This window comes from Peromyscus leucopus, chromosome 4 (assembly GCF_004664715.2).
Source record: "Peromyscus leucopus breed LL Stock chromosome 4, UCI_PerLeu_2.1, whole genome shotgun sequence".
Taxonomy (NCBI): Eukaryota; Metazoa; Chordata; class Mammalia; order Rodentia; family Cricetidae; genus Peromyscus; species Peromyscus leucopus.
Genome location: NC_051066.1, coordinates 89,435,874 through 89,455,150, shown reverse-complemented (window position 1 = coordinate 89,455,150; position 19,277 = coordinate 89,435,874). Strand labels below are relative to the sequence as shown.

The following is a 19,277-nucleotide window of genomic DNA, read 5'->3' as shown; positions in this document are numbered from 1 at the left end:
AGATCTCTGTATCAGAAATTACAGAATAACTTCAATCATTTATTACAGATCATTCAACTTGATCATTATATCATTATATTATATATGATCAAGTTGGTTTAGTTTTGGGCATGCAAGACTGGTTCAACATATGCTAATTTATAAACACAATATATCACATAAATACAAGGAAAGGTAAAATTATATCATCATCTCAATAGTGATGGGAAAATCAGTTAATAAACTTAACAAATCCAAAGCCAATAGCATACTGAACAAGGAAAAAATAAAAGTATCTCTTAAAATTGAAGAACAGGACAAAGTCATTTACTATTACTTTAAGCAATGCATAGCAACACCTTCCTTAAACAATGGAAATAAGTCACTCCTTTTAGTAATCCCTAAATGAAGCCCCTCTTTTACTCAAAATATCCAGGAACACAGTCTAGGAACTAAATGTCATGGGCTGGTGGCCTAGATTGGAATTGGGTATAGCCAATAATGCAAAACTGCATCCCGGAATGATGTTTTGGGGAAATTCCCCTATTTATCATCTTATGTCTATGAATATTGGGTATGCATATGATTAAGATCAGATTCATTATGGGAAGGGGCATATACAATAAAAGAATATTTGTGTGTATACATAAATAGAGAACTACCCAACATCTCCCCTGATAACCAACACGTCCTTTTCTTGAACCCCACAACAGGAAGATGAAACAATGATAAGGGCCTTTGAGGACCTGCATTCAGGTGGCCCAATATTCTCTTACACTATGTTCTGAACTATTTTGTAGATTGGATTTGAATAACATTTCCTTGATATTCTCTGATCCGTGTGTGCTTTTATTTAATTCTTAAGTAGGAAGCCCAAGATCTGGAAACACCTATCTCCGACCCATCTACCTTCAACATGTTTATTCTTCTAGGGGGATTTATATTTTCACATCATCTTGATAGTAATTATCTTTCTTCAACTTTTAGGTAGAGGATTCCCTTAAATATCTTCTGTAGGAGTTATATGGTAGTCAGGGATTCCCCTTCAGTTTTTGCTTATACTTTGGAAGATTGTGTGTGTGTGTGTGTGTGTGTGTGTGTGTGTGTGTGTGTGTGTGTGTGTGTGTGTGTTTGTGACCTTCAACTTCAAATTATAACCTTGTTAAGTGCACTGATAATGGTTTTCAGATTTTTTTTTTCAGGATTTGAAAACCACCCTTCCATGCTGTCCTAAGTCTGTAGAATTTCTTCTAAGAAATATGCTATTAGTCTAGTGGGATTTTCCTTAAACTTCACTTAGCATGTTTCTCTGATTGAAGAATTCATTCTTGTGCACTTTTAACAGTTTTACTATAAAAGTTTTTGTTGAGGATCTTTTCTGTTCATATCTGTCTGAAGTTCTATAGTCATTGGTACCCATTTCTTTTTCAAGATTAGAAACATTTCTTTAATCATTTCTTCCCCTTTATGTTTGCCAATAATGCAGGAGTTTGATTTTTTAATGAGCTTCCAAGAGTAAATGATATTGTTACACTTTTCTTCTTTTCTTCATGTTGGAAAATGATATTTCAAAAGGCATGAGTTCCTATTGTCTGTGTTGCAGTTGTCTCCACCTTTCCACTAACATCAGAACTAAGCTTCTTTGGCTTTCCATTGTGGACTGACCACCAGTATTCTCTATAAATTCCCCAGGTCTAAAGTTTCAGATTGGTATTACTATGGCATCCTGCTTTGTAGACTTTGCAGCTGCAGATTCTTAGCCTCTCTTGTGTGAAGACAGACACTGTTTGGCTACCTAGACTATGTCATATATGTCAATCAACTAAATCTCCTTTTAATATATACTCATTTGACTGCTTCCATTCTCCTGGAGAACCCTAATACACTGACATTCAATTCTTAATCAAGATGAAGTATATTTGTTGTAGCCAAAACAATACACAACTCATATCGAAGATTATCAGCAATGTGTGATTAGATATGGTGTGAGAGCAGTGGGAAGCAAAACTGTATTCCCTCTAGTGCAACTTTGGGTTTGCTTGCCTAGGAATGGGACCTCAGACCCTTTCTAAACTGTGCACGTCTGGGGATGGGGTGATACCGTGGAACTTTTCTGTCCCAGAATTAGCCATGTTTAGTGCCTGGTAGGTATCATAAACAATCTAATATAACACATATGTTTGCATAATATAAAAATCTGTGTCTACCATCAAAAAAGTTTGCTTATTTGAAACATGGAAATAGTAGAGGTCATTGATGAAATGGAGGTCAATGATGAAACTGAATTTCCATATGTATCTCAAAGAACATGTAGATCTTTTCAGCAAGTAACTAGCTGCCCATTTAGATGGGAAATTATAGTATGGTAGTCAAGGGCTATCCCATCTGGATTTAGATCTTGATTTTGACACTTAATAGCAGTTGCACTTTACAAGGCTGTGTGACATTTTCATTTATAAATAAAGAGCACAGTGAATCTTAGCCCATAAGTGTGCTGTGAGGATTAAATGAGTTACTTGCCCACAGTAAACTGTAATTATAACACACATATTTATGTATATATGTGCATGTATAATATAAATAATATAATAGATAATATAATTACATATACTCACAAGTGTATGTCTTTAAATTTAAACTCCACATAATTATTTAATTTATCTATTCTCAGATGCTGAGAATTGAGCTCAGGTTCATGTACATGCTAGGCTAGTGCTCTGCCTCCAACCCATTAATGTCATCTTAAAAATAAGTATTCATGAGGCATCATTCTGATGACTTCCTGTTTGCTATTTTAGGGAAGATGCACTTAAATCCTTTTGGGGCTGCTAAGGAATAACTACCTGTAGCATTTCTTGATGTGATTATCTGAGTCTTTATCAATCAGTACATCAGTGAAATATACTGCCAAGGAAGCAGAATTCAGTGACAGCTTGCAAGCTTTTATTACCGGCAACAGTGTTTGGCTGTGGAGAGTTTCCTTAAGTAAACTGGCAAAGGACTGAGCTTTTTGAGGCAAGTTTTCTGTTCACCTGTTGTGTTGGCCCTACAAGCTATGCAGTATTCATTTGTAAGTAAAAGTCTTAGACTGTAGAGCATGAGCTCACAATGTGTTTGAAAGGTAGATCTCGAAGGTGGTTCAGTGAATTACAAAATAAAAACTGCTATACTGAAAGGAAACCTTTTAACTTGTTGACATTAACTGGGTTGAAGTTATCTGTATGGCATCTGTGAAGAAAGCTATGCATATAGGGGTCTTGCTAAATCAAGGGTTCTTGAAATTTGAGAAAATTATGTATAGGCAAATGGATAGTAGTTAAAAATAAGTTTTCTCTATTAACTTACGAGAGTTTTAAGAAACACTTTGCCAGGATCCACTATTAGTATGTTAGTTTGATCAACATTAGTACATGTGTTTGGAAGTAAACTAAAGCATTTCCTTGAAAATACTGTTGTTTTTAAGTTAGACATTTACAAATTTAGGTTGGCTTTCCTTCAAATACTATTCTTGGTTTGAATAAATTCCTCTCTGTATGTTCCTTGCTGGATCAGAGCACAATGTGAGAGTCTAAATTTCCTGCTGCTTCTTATGTGGTTTGGGGAGTCATTCTGTTTCATTGTGGCAGGCATGGAAGAGATGAGCTCAAGAGCTATTTTAACATCAGTTATTAAAACCACAGGTGATAGCCACCAGATGACAATCTTTGGATTCATCACAGAGTTCAACCAGGCCATACTTTCCAGCTTCTCCTAACCTTTTACCAGGCACAATAAATGTCCTAAAATCTGGTGTTGCTCTGTCTGCACTATTTCACATGGTATCATTGGCAGAGATCCATTGTAGGCATGGGATCCCACTGAGCAGAGCATCCACAAAAAAAAAAAAAAAAATCTTGCTTCACAGAAACGTAAGTAAAGAATTGGTCCAGACACACAGTATCTAAGTAGCACACATTGTGCTGTTTAGGGGAAGCTAGCCAACTGACATCACATGTAAAGCAGTAGATCAGACAAGAATCTGCAAGGGTGGATGGTCATGTCTCAGGATATAGGTATAAGTGATAAATCAGAGATCTCTACATAAGACACTCTTTAGGAGAAAACATGGATCTGGGAACCAAAGGTTGAAAGTAACAGTGGCCAAAGGTCTACTGGGAGAACTTTCTTCTTTGCCTGTTCCAAGTTTAGCCAAAAATATATTTCTAGGTCTTGGTTTTCAAAGCAGGCTGAGCCAGTATTCACTGAACTTCAGAATACATGGTCACTTTAAGTACTCTGTATGGAAGGACCATCAAACTGGAGTAACTGATTATGTAGAGGAATGAGGGTTTTCAATAAACTGGGGATACAGTCACCCACATGTGGAACTCAGGGGATCCACGTGGTGCCCTTGTCCAGGTGTATCTGTGAAATGACACATGCAGCAGTGCAAGACTGAAAAGAATCTAATGTACAATGGCTGAGACCCATTAGAAATGATAGGTAAACCAATAAGGAAGATATGCTAAAGTGATTACTGAGGCTGGTGGGGATATGGAGTGGCTAGAGAACAGCACAGGGAGGACCAGTGAGAACTGAGGTTAAATGCCTATCAAGGGCTGTTATTTCTCCAGTTAGCCTCCATGCTCATGTCTTAGAAAGACGAGATTACAGACATCACAGGACAGCTTGTCACCACCATTCTTATGGACAGTATTCGATTCTCTGGCCATGTGCTTTCAGATTCACTACAAAGATGGTACCAGACCCAACTTTCCCTGCACTGTTCTCAGAGTAAGCACAAATGAGATACTCTAGCTAATCCACTGTAGCTCAATTTGCAGTTCTTTTAATGGACAATTTTGGCTTAGAGTAAAGGTTTATAAGAAGAGACAATACATTTAGTACTGTATACTAGGATCAACCAGCAATTTCCATTAGTTGAGAGAACACTGGTTGAAAGTTTTGAGAAAAAAAAATTCAACGGGTAAAAAGAACAATACAAAGGATGATATAAAGGTGGTAGGAAGAATTTGAGGAAGCCCCTAAAAACTGGTTGACCTTGGTAAATGGCCTTACCATATTTTCCCCTTTATTTATAGCTATATAACATGAGGGTAACAGAGAGAAACAAAATACAATGCTTAATATGTAGCTTTAAGGAGAGAAAGTTATTTTTCTCACCCCCTCTTGAAAAGTGGCAAGGATTTTTTTTTTTTTTTAATACTAGAAAATATCAAATGAGTCGTTGGGAACTTTACATTTATTTCCTCAAAACCTCAACACGTTAATTACTGATAATTCACACAACCTTCTAGAAATAATGATAAACAGATAGGGTACTCTTCCTAATATTGCAGTTTTTCTTACAGGCTTTTCCTGACCCTAGGTTACCAGGCATCACCCTGACCTTCCAAGCTATCTTCCCTCCCATCAACATAACCTCTCAGAGTAAGCACTCTGGCACTCTGGTAAGGTCAACCTCTTGATGTCTTTGTTTTAAGATGTAACTGCTTCTTCTGTTTTTATCTTTTAAGCCCTATTCTATTCAAACTACCTTTCAGTCCAATAGGCTCAACTTCCAGCTATCTTGCCATATGCATTACATAAATTATTACTTGCAAAATTTTATATATCCGTACTATGAATGTTTAATTTGTATGTTTTATCTCTAACTAGACACCAACATCTCAAATATTTAACTGACTTTGGTCAATAATTACAGTCACAGAATTTTAACACACATGATTTTAAATACTGATACTCATATACAAATTTTCAGTGCCACAGTGACCCATAACAATTATTTTAGGCCAATCAAAACATTGCAACATGGCAAAACTGAATACCTATGTGTATCTGACATAATTTGAGGTATCTTAAACATACTACTTTGATTGTTAGCATTTCCTCAGCACCCTGTATCTGTCTGTTCAATTATGTTGGCTTTGTTTTTAAAACAGACCTGTTATCTTTTCATTTCTCATCAAACCCACTGTCTTGTTGTTAGGTCCCATCACCTCTCCTGGATCATTAATAGGTTTCTTTTCTAAGAGCTGTGTTTTCAACCTTGCAGTGCTTTAAAACCCATCGCCCACACAGGACCTTCAACCGTACCTCTGTTATAAAGTCTGAGGTGGCCCACAAGACCTTACATGATCGTTCCTCTCCACCACCTGACTTCATCTTCCATTACTCTCTGGTCACTCTTTTCTAGTCACAGTAATCGGCTTTGTTCCTCTGCTACAAATTTGGGGTTCACAACCTGTGCCCCAAGTCACATCCTTCCACCAATCTTCAATTACAATCCAATTAAGAGTCAAGCTCAGAAGTTGAAATCAGGAGAGATTTATTCAGCATGGCTACATGGATTTGGGGGATTCACTAGCTCGTGCTCTTTCTCTCTTTCTATTTTTTCTATTTCTTTCTTTCTCTTTCTATGTCTTTGTCTCTCTCTCTCTCTCTCTCTCTCTCTCTCTCTCTCTCTCTCTCTCTCTCTCTCTCTCTCTCTGTGTGTGTGTGTGTGTGTGTGTTTACTCAGTACTTTCCACTTTTTTAACATACAATTCCCCTTTAAACTGCATAGTGTATCACCTGCTTTCTTCACTCCTACACAAACTCCTTGTTCAGGGGTGTGGGTTGGGAGGTTAGTCTGCAGCAGCACCATTTTATCCCAGGAGCGCCGTACAGTGACTAGTACACTCAAGACCCTGAGTAAGTACTAAAAATATATTTGAAATTAGATTTTCTTTCTGGTTTATGGAGTGCAAATTTCTTAGTTTCTGTATTGGGGAAATGCTAAAAAATAGTGCATGAGGCCTAGATCTATATGTAGCCTCATTGGTTAACAGAGCTGAGTTGGAAGTCGCAAAGTTAAAAGTGTCCAGGTATTAATGGTTTCTTGGGTTGTTGGAAGAAAGGAGAGAGGCTAAGTCTCCTTCCCTGGACAGTGCTTCAAACTTCAAACCTTGTTTGTGACCTGTGAGCTTATTACTACCCTCAAGCTGCTTAACAAGGACCTTGCCCTTCCCTCGGCAGCTTCAGTGCCCTTACTTAGGTGGTCAGGTTGTGCCTAAACTTTATGCCCTCACCCCACCCCCACCCCCTCTGGGCCAGAATATCCATGTAGCAGGTAACAGGTGCTGAGACTACCTACTCCGTACGCCCGTTTGTTCAGCAAGGTGCTGAAGGGGTAGTAGGATGGTCGCGGACAGGCAGTGCCGCAGACACCCGGGCGAGGACCCGCGCGCGTCCGTCGATCGGCTTGGGGGGCCGGGGGCCTGAGGTCTGCGCCTGCCGCACGCACGCGCACTACACCCAGCATGAGGGTCGCGGCCCTGATCAGGTAATGAGGGGCAGGTCCATCTCCCTCCCCCCGGGAGAGGCTAGGTCCGGACTCGGCCGCTGCAGGCACCTCGGGAATGGTCCCTCGGTGAGCCGCGTGGGCGCGCCGGCGCCCCGGACACCGGAAGAGGCGGGACTACCTGCAGCTCGGGCCCACTGGCCCTGGCATGCGCGCTTCCTCTCTGGCGTCCTTGGCGGAGCTGAACGGCGCTGGTAGCGGGGGGCCTCCTCAGCGGTGGGCGCATGCTCACACATGTTGGACTTTCAGTCGCTCTGAACTCCGAGAGCCGCTGTTAACCTCGCTGACTTGTTAGCCGTTTTTTATCCTCTATAGTTTCCTCCAGTCTTAGAGATCTTTCCCAGGCTATCACTAGCCTGACACCGCTTCTGAAATCTACCCCATTCTCATCTCCTACCCCACATCCCTAGTTTGGCAGAGATGGCCTTAGGATCCCTAAATGGCTTGAGATTGCTTTGCTCATACGTATTAAACACCTACGTGGGAACAACCTACCCACAAGAGATATATTCCCTCAGGGCGGAGTTGCAACTGTGCTAGTTTAGGCTAGATGTTATTGAGCGTATGTTGGATGCAAAGAATTGGTCTTACTGACCTTGGGCAACCTAAGTCATATTGTAAAAGTAGTTTGAAATCCATAGTAACTTACTTAGAAGTCTAGATAGTGTAGCTGATAAGCAAAATGAGCCGGATCCACAGTTTCTATACCTGAAAACGATAAGGGAAATACTAGCAATGTTAGAGACAAAGTTTAAAACCCTTAAATACTTTGAACTTGAGATTTAGACCCCTTAAGTAAAGTGTAAGTTCCATTGCATTGTTTCAGTCTTTTTCTGAAAGCACAATAAAGCATACATAAACATTCTTGTTTAATGCCCTAGGTAACTGATGCTAGTTGACAATGTTTTATAAGACTCATAAGAAGCATATTTATAAGAGGCATATTTCAGTGCCTCTGTAGTGACAGGAAAAAAGCCAGTTCTGTTAATCCCATGCCTTCTTAAGGAAACTATACTATAATGCCACTGTAATTTAATACATTTTCCCATAAAGCGAATAATGAAGTTTTAACCATCATGATTATTTGGTGAAGAGATAACAGTTAAAAGTAGGTCAGGGAGCTAGTGACTGGAATTTAGTTCACAAAAAGTTCAACTGAGTGATAGATAGAACAAGTGAAACTGGAGAGGAGGAAAGACCAGTGTGGTCTGTTTCTCAAATACTCAGTAGCAAGTGTATTTGAGTTTGGTAATAAATAACTTACTGAATAATGAAGTGCTATTTGAAAAAATTTCCCACATTTTTAAGAACTGTATGTTAGGAGACAAGAATCCAGAGAGTAAATATACCTATTTTATTGTATATATATTTATATTGTGTATAACATGTAAATTGTGTATAACATGTAAATATACATTTAAGCTTCATTGTGATAAATCTGTTGGCATTGTGTATGTGCATGCATGTATTTGGATGTGTATATGCAACAATTGGTTGGACATAAGTGTACTTCAGGACAAAATGAAACACATTCTTACATATTACTAGATCAAGGGCTTAAATACCTCTCAGAATTTCACTGTTGAATGTAAACTTGAAGTATATCTAGGCAGGATATTTTAAATGTATACTGAAGCATATAAGCCCAAATACATGCGACTAAGCTTGTTCCTAGATTTGGAAACTAAAAATCTGTTCTGCAGGACTGTTCAAATGACACAGTGTGCCCAGGTATTTATGGGAGATTGCTTTTAGGACCCTCAGGGATACCCAAATCTTCAGTTACAAAGTTCTCAGTATAAAATGATATGTAGAGCCGGGTGGTGGTGGTGGTGGCTGGCGGCGGCGGCGGCTGCTGCTGCTGCGCACACCTTTAATTCCAGCACTCAGAAGGCAGAGGCAGGTAGATCTTTGTGAGTTTGAGGCCAGCCTGGTCTACAGTGAGTTCCAGGACAGTGTTACACAGAGAATTCTGTCTCTAAAAACCAAACCAAATGAAATAAAATGATATGTAGAACCTATATTCATCCTCCCACCATATGCCTTGAGCTATCTTTAGATGACATGATACCTGTAGAATATAATGCTATGTTTATAGCTGTTACATTGCACCTTTTAGTGAATTAACAATAAAATAATCTACAGTTCAGTACAGGTGTCTGTCCCTAAAACATTTTTGATTTACAATTAGCTGGATCCATAGATGTGAAACCCATTGCTATGAGGGTTGACAGAGGGGCTGACTGACCTTAGCTACTTTATGGAGTTGTAAGAGGAGAGTAAAGTTGTTGGCATTCATAAGATTCTTTGCCCTTGAAAGCTATTTGTTCTTTGAGTACTTGTTTTCTGCAGCACACAGCTTGGAAAATTCTTTGAAACCTTATTTAAAGAGTTGACATATTTTAAACCATAAAGATAAGTAGTGATTGTGACTGTTCACCCATGAATCTTCAATATATTTTACAACTTTGTTGTTTGTTTTTTGTCTGGGGGAAACATAGTAATAGGATCTGAAAGACCTACTTAGGAGCATATCTGAAAAGGAGGGTCCTGGGCTTTATAATACGCTTCATTGCCCTTTGCATTCTCTTCCTCTTGAGGAATCCTACAATGAAATTGTCTAGGTAGTGATGACCAAAGGACTGATTATACTAATGTTTGACTATTGATGTGTGTCAGCATTTGGATTTTCATTGTATAGAATTTAGAATCAAACATATCAAGGTCTATGATACAGTTGGACTGGGATTTTTAATATCATACTTTTGATGAGTATTGGTAGCTAGTAGTTAGTCTTCATGTAGTTGGAACAGATTAAATAATGTTTTACTTTATTTTATGTTTATGGGTGTTTTGCTTATATGTGTATCTGCACACTACTTGCTGACTTGGTGCTTATGGGGGCCATAATACTATTAGATCCCATGGAACTGGAGTTACAGATAGTTGTAAGCATCCATATGGGTACCTGGAGTTGAAGCCAGGTCTTCTGGAAGAACAGCCAGTGCTCTTAACCACTGAACCATCTCTTTACCCTTTAGATTTTTTCTTTAATTAAGAACTTTCATCCAAGGAATATATGGAATAAGCATTTAGCTAGAATATCATTTTGAATAATTTATTATGTTGCATATCGCTTTTTATCTTACATAAAACTGTCACAAATATACTTTCTTTAGGACATCTGTATTGTAGATGCATATAATTTCATAAGTTTCTAGAAGTAGCAGCGTTAGAAATTCAGATTCATGTGCTCAGTTTTCTTCCTATTTACAAATATATGTCTTATACTATAATTGTGAAATGGTCTATCATGGAGTCTGAAAAGCAAAGTAATAATGTGATCGATTTTGATGTCCAGTGATTCTGTGTTTAATGATGATCAGGAGCCTGACATTCATACCTTTCTTTCCACTGACTTGTTTTACAGTGGTGGGAAGGACAGCTGTTACAACATGATGCAGTGTATTGCTGCAGGGCATCACATTGTTGCTTTAGCAAATCTGAGACCAGATGAAAACCAAGGTAAGTATATGACTTTTTTTGGACCATTCTCTAAATGGCTGCAGCTCAACTTTATTATTGTGTTTGGTAAGAAACAATCTGATGCCTCATGGGTTCTTAGTTTACAATATATGTATGCCACCACTCAAAAGATGCCCTTAGCTCTCTTAGATATAACGAAGCATGTAAGGCTTCCCTTTGTACTCTCCAATAGCTTATGAGCCTCTTGAGAGAAGTCGTAGTATCTTAGACTTTCCTAAGAATGCTTGTCAGCTCTTGGAAGCTCTGTACCTGTAGTAGGTGTTTATTGGCAGACTAGTGAGTACTGGACTCAGTTAAATTAGCCAGTTTACTTATGATGGACATTTGAATAATTCTGAAACTGATGTGGAAAGATGGAAATTGGAAGTATTTTATAGGAAGAAAGGAAACGAGCTTACAAAGGACATGTGGGTGAATTTATACTTTAGGATTTGAGACTGGGCTCTGGTGATGAGTGAGCTAGGGTTATAGAAGTAAGGTTTTTCTGAGAAGGGCTCTCCAGTTCTCTGAAGGTGATAGGACTATGCTGTAGCCTTTTTTGTGAAGCAGCAAAACCTCCTCACAGACTGCTGTTACCAAAGGGGAGACCCCATCTGTCCCTTGCCTCAGGTTGGGCAAGTGAGTCTTTTTATCTGTCTTTAGAATTCTTAGTACTAAAAAAGTGTATGTTCATAGGATGTGTAATGCACATATGAAATAATTTCCCTCTCTTGAATTTCTGTCTTATGTCCAGCTTTCAACCTGGGCTATTTATTGTGGAAAAGATCATTGTTGTATAATCTTCCATGTATCCATTTTGCTGGGAGAACAGTAAAGTGACAAGCAAGTATATCTTTTAAGTTACATTTATTAATAGAATGGAAAGATTTATTAGAGCATTGGTAGTAATGAAAAATGCATTTAGAATATTATGAATTAAAAAGCTGGGGATATCAACTTACCCTGTGTAAGTGGTGCAGAAGAGAATAGATTGTTGTGGATCAACAATGGACAGGGTTTGGTAATATTGATTTAAAGTCAGCAGGATGTTGGAACTGTTGAGTGAGTCACCGAATGATTTAAAAAAAAAAAAAAAAAAAAAAAAAAAAAAAAACTCCTTAAATGCTCTGAAAGGAACCTCACTGAGGAACGCATGGCTCCATTGAAGAGCAAAGCTGGCTATAATGTATTTGCAACATATCACGTTTTTCACAGTATTGGTTTTCAGTAGATACCCTGGGAAAGAATTTTTTTCCCGTCAATGAGGATAATGTGCAGTTGTTAGAACCACCCCTTTATGTCTGGAGTAGGAGCTTTGGTGGTATGTTAATTGAAGTGCTTTAGGCAGCAGTGGAAACGTGGTTTTGTTTGCTCTCACACAGTTGCTGCTGTGTGGCTCCCACTCATGAGGTTGTTGTGGTAAGGACTACATGGAGCCCTAACGAACATATATTGTGTTTTGAAGCCATTATGATGTTTAGTAGTTGTACCACTTTCAGGATGTTTCTTGCTATGAAGCTTGTTTTGTGTAATAAATCAATTTGACCAATATCCTTTAGTAAAAATACATTAAAGACTCACTCTAACTTGGTAGGATGGAAGAGTGAAAAGGTTTAAGGTGATTTGACTAAATCTCTCTTTCATACTAAGTGAGGAGTAGACTTAGAGTAATGTGTGAGTATTGTTTTGTAGGAAGCCAGGCAGCTGAGGGCTGTCAGAAAACTGATGAGTCCAAATGAGATGGCATATGATGATACTACTGATTGTTGAAAAACATTTACATGGTTATTCATTCCCTTTAGTAGAATGTTTCCACACTTGAAAACATACATGTACACATGTGCCTGTCAAAACCACTTTGTAGTCTATTATTTTGTATCTTAATATATTGTAAACAGTTTCAATGGCACTAAATATGAGTCTCAGTATCCTTTCTCCTATATCTTCTCGGTATGAACTGTAAGTGGTATGAGGATCTTTTGAAGAGGTAGTTCATACTCTGTCCTTTTATTAGAGGAACTGAAAGCATATTAGTCTATGAAAATCTTCAACAGACACATCTACTTAGACTTATTTACATACATGCTTTTAAAATGCATTTGATGTATAATCCTTTTCCCCTATGTTGTAAACATTAATATCTTATGGGATTTGTATTCTGGAGAATACACTTTAGAAAGTGCATCAAAGACTGCATATCATTTTATTATATGACTGTAATATAGTTTTTAATCTGTTACAAATAATGCTATAATGAATGCTACCCATAATGATATGTGTGGAATCTTGAGACAACTGGTAATTATATCATGGATTAGATTCAATTTTCATATATATTGGTAACTGCTCTAACAAATATTGAATTTAGATGTATATGTTTTGTTGATATATTGATTATAAAACATACCAAGTATATCTAAATTTTTCTGCCAAATACATATTACTTACTAAGCCAGTATTTATTTAAGAAAAGTTTTTATTAAAAGTCTAAATGATTTTTTGAATAACCTGAATGATTTTAATAAACTTACGTAATATAATTTCTAACCAAGTAAACTAATTAAAAATTTATTCTATACATTACTCTTATCTTTAAATGTTGTATATAATTTTAAAAATATAAATGTAATCCTGTTAGTAATTAGAAACACAGATGATTAGAGATGAAGTGAACTTAATTTAGCTATAGACAAATGTTCAATGCTTATATATTACTTCACTTATAAATGCAGTGAGATATGGTAGGTTTTTAAGTTTAGTGTTGACTTCTTCAAGTGGTAAAAGTTACTTCTTAAAACTCGTTTGTTTTTTACTCTGTCTTACCAATTATTTCTATTTAACTATTACAGTGGATTCAGACGAACTTGATAGCTACATGTATCAGACAGTGGGTCACCATGCCATTGATCTGTATGCAGAAGCAATGGCTCTTCCCTTGTACCGCAGAACCATAAGAGGAAGCAGCTTGGAGACAGGAAAAATGTATACCACATGTGAAGGTGATGAAGTTGAAGATCTCTATGAACTCTTGAAACTTGTTAAGGTATGCACAGTAACTATACTTTTTGAACTTTGTAACTTTCATTTATTGAGTTATTTAATATTAAATACTTTGAAGATATTCTTTGAAAGGATATTTTATCTTTTGGGTGGAAGTTAACAAAAATTTGTTATGTTAGTATGTCTTTATATTAGACTATGGAAAAATAAGATTTTGGATATAGATTTGCATCTAAGCTTGTCACATGATTTTTTTCAATATTTTTTATTTTATGTCTATGTGTGTTTTGCCTTCATATATGTATGTGTACCATGTGCATACCTGGTACCTACAAAGTCCAGAAAAGGGAAATAGATTTGCTGAAATTAGAGTTATAAATGGTTATAAACCTTCATGTGGGTGCTAGGTACCAGCGCTTTTAACTGCTTAGCCCTCTTTCCAGCCTCCTTGTCAAATGATATTTCTTTTTCTTCGGCGTATTTAAACATAAGTATTGAATCTTTTTTCTTCAACAGATTTCATTTTGAATTCCTATTAAGCAAATCGATGAGTTCTGTTTCTTTATTAGATTACACTTTCTAGTTGCAAGAATAAGAGAAGGAACTGACAAACAACATGGCTGATGTTGAAGAGTATTGGGGAAGGAGTAACGCAATGCCAAGGTGGTAGCAACTGATAGCATGAGATAGCCAGGGGATGTATGGACTGTGTGTACCTCAGTGAGACCTCTCAGACAATGTTAAGGTTAGATAGACCCGAGACCAGAAGGTAGGAAGTCAGATGCTGAGCTCTGAATAAATTTGGCAGGATTATGAATGAAATATGCCATTGTTTGTATTATTTTGTTGTCCATCATTCATTCATGAATAGTTCCAGCACACAAAATTTTGGAGAGAAATGTAGGCTCATCTGTCTAGTAGATACTACTGTCAGTGAATGTTGAAGGAGATTATATTGAACAGTCATCATTGTATTCTCATTGATAATCAACTACTTGAGGACAGTCGGTATTCTTCCCAAATACAAATGTTTATTCAGTCACTATACATAGTCAGTTCACATAAGGCATACTGATGGGGAACTTAAGTTAGTGTGTATTGAATATCTCAATATTTTTACAGGGGAAAGAAAAAAGTTCCGTTCTTTCCTGCACCATTGCTTCTTCACTCTGTAGAGAAGTTAAGCCCTTTCCCAAGTTTTATAATGAACATTTTCTAATTGCAACTATAGGATATTAGTCAAAGCTTTATATTGATTAACAGTTTTGATTAAGAAAAATACGGGTACCTAAATACATTTAAAGTATCTCAATTAAAACAGTTCCTATTTTGTATGTCAGAGCATTTTTATCTTAAAAAGAAGCACAGGGAACGGTCGATTTGCAGCCTGCTATTTAGTTGGCTAACATATGAAGTGGATACTTTGCAGATACTGTTAATGGAAGCTGCATGCACATTATAACTACCGTGATTGCCAAACAAGGAGGAAGGAAATGACTTTTGCTCCCAGTGGTTGTCTCTCCAGAGAGATGCAGCTAGCATTGTTCACTTGGAGATGTAAAAACAGAATGTAGGTCTTATATTTTCACATTTGTTTTTCAGAATATACTGAAATTAGATATTAACATATCAGTATAAATCAATATTGCAAAATGGTGGAACTTGCTCTAGAAATAATTGGGTTGCTTAAAAATCACAAATGTGGTAACTTTGAAGAAATCCTTTGATAATAACAGCCATCCAGGAAAGGGAATGATAATAAATTACTAATCAGTTTAATTAAAAGTGAGCAGATTAGTAGTAATTAAGAAGAAATCCCCTTTCTCTTCATGCTGTCTTTGGAGAAATGGATGCTTTGCCATTATCTTGATAGTAACCGTCAATTATGACATAAATTAATGCTAATGTTAAATCTTGACAACTTCTGCTTTGGAATTTCATACATGATAATTATAACTATAGTTGAAAGAGATGTTATCAAGTTGTCTGGGACTAAATAGTTCCTTCTTTTCCTGTGTAAAAATATTAATTTTACTATAGGATATTTTAAAGACATGAATATCAGAAATATATTACTTTTATGAAAGAAATTGTATAGCTAAGCTTTTAAAGTTAAATCCATTTGTGAAACCCTGGTACAAAGATTCCAGTAGAGGTCTCATATATTCTAATGAATAATTGAGTAATTATGGAAAAAAAAACTAACTTAGAAAGGCTATAATTTTCAAGTTTGTCTCAACTCGTTCTGAGCAGAAGAACTGCACTTGAAGTTTTTGAATGTGAATGCAGTATTGAGCCACCAGGACTTACGTTTGTTTAAACTGTTCATTCCTAACAGGTTATACTCTTATAAGTGTTACATCTGTCTTTGGTTTTTATAATTTTTCCCCTTCAAACATGAGAGCCAGATTTTGTCTAGGGTGGGCTCCACTTTTCAAATAATTCAATTTATTTAAGTAGCAAAGTCTTAGAATTATAAAGTTCAGGAAGTTTAGAATTACAAGTTTCCTGTTTTGTTGAACTTGGGAAAACTAACAGAACTGTAACAGTCCATCATATCTCTTCAATTGTTGGGTAGCTATGAGTCTGATACACATATCTGAAGCTGTTTGTGAAATACTTGGTTTTTTTCCTTGTCTTTTATATTCTAGTATTGAAGTGTAACTGTGATGCTTTTCTAGTTTAATATGGTGTAACTTTCCTTTTCTGAAACCAGTAATTTATGAATTGTGTGTAAGTTTCTTTATTAAAGCATATTAAAAGATACAAATTAGCATCATTGTTTCTATAGAATCATGTTTAAGGATCAATATATTTTCTTTTCTCTACTGATTTGGTATTGTTTCTTTCTAGATCTGGGGTTTCTTTCCAATATCTCCATTTCAGTGGAATGTTTCTTTAATAAGATATTTCCAAATGGGAGATCCTTTCAAATTCTTACACTTTGAAAATGTTTGTATTTTGCCCCAGAGTTTTCACTGATCATTAACAAATGCTTTCCTGTAACTCTTCTATAATTGCCTAGTGATAGGATGTCCCTTGAAAGCTTGTCCCTGGTGGATGACAACCTAAATATCTAGCCCATTTACAATATGGCATTCTGGCTGTATTGACTGGACCAGGAATGGTTTGGTCCTAACAGAATAGAGCCAGTGGTAATTGGCAAAAGGTAAGTTCTTCCACTTGCCTGGAGAGATGTTGACTATAGGATGTAGATATTTAATAGCCCTTTGCTGTTTACTTTTTTTTTTAATTTTGAAAGAGAAATATTTAATGTCAACTATAACAGAAAAAAATGGCACAACCAGAGGACTTACAGTGTAAGGGCTCTGGGAAGTCCTCTTTTGATACTTGTTTGATAATTTTTTTCTTCTCGATTTTCTTCATGTTCTTTTTTCATCCCTGGTAATGCCTGGTCAGAAATTACACTTTGTAGAATGAAACTTTATCTAACTTCTATTTTTCCAAATATTTTTCATGTCTGTGTCATTTGTAAGGACAGGATGTTCCTTGGTGGATTAGAATGGGCTTGAATTCCTAGTCCTGTCTGTTTGTCCTGTGTGTGTGTACACCCATGTAGAGGGCAGAGGTTCACATTAGGTGTCTTTCTTAATGGTTTCTCCACCTTATTTTTTGACATGGAATCTCTGAATTGTCCTGGAGGTCACTAATTGGACAGAATACAGTATACCTGGCCATTGAGCCCCAATAATCTTCATTTTTCTGGCTCCCCAGCACTAGGAATACAAATAAGTTACTGTATCTCTTTTTGTCTTGTTTTGTTTTTGTTTTACCTAGATGCTGAACATCTGAACTCAGGTATAGCTTAGGTCTCATGCTTACTAGGAAGCATCTTACCTGCTGAGCCATGTCTCTAGCTCCATGTCTTTTTGTTATATATTCTTTGACAGTGCATTTGTAATCTCTTTTATTTTGGGGTTGAGTTTTTTAAAGCAGTATGTCTCCAGTAGCTAAGAACTTTATTTATTTATTGATATTTCTTTTTCCATATGGATGATTTTCTTTCTTTATAGTAGTGACATCACCTCCATCATTCCTAAAACATGAGTAAAAGATTTTAAATATTATCTGTTGCTCCCTCAACTACGACTGTTTCCTTTGGGTCTCTCCTATTGTATAAGAATAAGAGAAAAGTTGATTGTGAATATGTTGGTTTCAGTTTTCCCAGACTTATGGCTGGAACTTGTGAAGTTTGAGTTAATGATAGCGTGGCCTCACCTGGCTCCTTCTTGCTTCGTTCTCTTCCAGGCAACAGTAGATTATGCATTCTCTGCTGATTAATCAGTTATCATTCTTTTATCTTCTTTTTGTCTCAAGCAAGAAGTTGAGATATTCTGGCTCTGATAGCTCCCTCTTGTTCTTGTTTTTGAAAGATAGTACCTTTGTGTCATTTTAATAGAATTTCAGCATCCAGAACCCCATATTATCTTCATTCTAATGGAACATAGTTAACGTGCTTCTGTAACTTGAACATTCAGTTTCAGTCTTCCTCTTCTGACTATTGACACTTCTCATAGGCAAATTCCTTAGTGTACATGTATAAGTTAAGTGTGGTATGAGTAATTGCTTTTTTTTATTCTTAAAAATGGAATATCTATTGTTGAAAGAAGGCTAATAAATTAATGTTTTAGTTTTGTTTTGTAAAATACAATACAAAACCATAATATCTTCACCTTTGTTTTTAGAGAATGTCAGTTGCTGTGTTATATTCTCTGAGAATATATTTATTACAGGGGAGAGAAAGTCCTAGCCAATCACTTTTTTTTTCTTTTTATTGAAAAAAGATTTTTTTCATACAATATATTCTGCTTATGTTTTCTTCTCCCCAGTTTGTCTGATACCCTTCCTACCTCCCCTCCTATCCTAATCCATACCATTTCTGTCTCTTCTTAAAAGATAAACAGGCATCCAAAGAATAGTAATAAAATAAAATGAAAGAAATGAAAACAAAGAAATCAGAATAAGACAAAACAAACAGAAGAAAAAGAGCCAAAGGAAAAAGAAAAAGCATGAGAAACACATGTAGACAAAGAGACACTTGATAGCACACACAGGAATCCCACAAAACCACAAAACTGGAAGCCATAATATATACACTAAGTACCTATAAAGAAAAACAATGCCCTGATAAAACCTTATGAGACAAAGAACCTCCAAAGATGCCATTGAGTTCCTTTGGTGTTTGCCATCTACTGCTGGGCATGGGGCCTGCCCTTAAGAGTGGCTTGTATACCTGGTGAGACTCTGTGGGAGAGAACTATTTTTTCATTTATGGTGGTTATCAGTTGGAAATAGCTTCTAGGTTAAGGATGAATGCTTTTGTCCAAAACTTCTCTCAGTGCTGGGATTCCATGTGGCACTAGCCCTGTGCGTGCTGCCACAGTTCTCTGAGTTCATATGTGCATCAGTC

The 19,277-nt window shown here is 36.7% G+C and overlaps 1 protein-coding gene across 2 annotated transcripts in view; it reads left to right on the top strand.

Moving 5' to 3' along the window:
- Positions 1-7,129: 7,129 nt before the first annotated feature.
- Dph6 (diphthamine biosynthesis 6) overlaps positions 7,130-19,277 on the top strand; it is a 123,669-nt gene continuing 111,521 nt past the window's right edge. The window contains exons 1-3 of one of the 2 annotated variants that reach the window (XM_028875769.2): positions 7,130-7,303; positions 10,752-10,846; positions 13,696-13,889. In XM_028875769.2, the coding sequence (XP_028731602.1) occupies positions 7,281-7,303; positions 10,752-10,846; positions 13,696-13,889 (312 nt within the window). In that variant the 5' untranslated portion in view covers positions 7,130-7,280. The remainder of the gene's footprint in view (positions 7,304-10,751; positions 10,847-13,695; positions 13,890-19,277) is intronic. The other variant, XM_028875770.2, reaches the window with a different exon arrangement.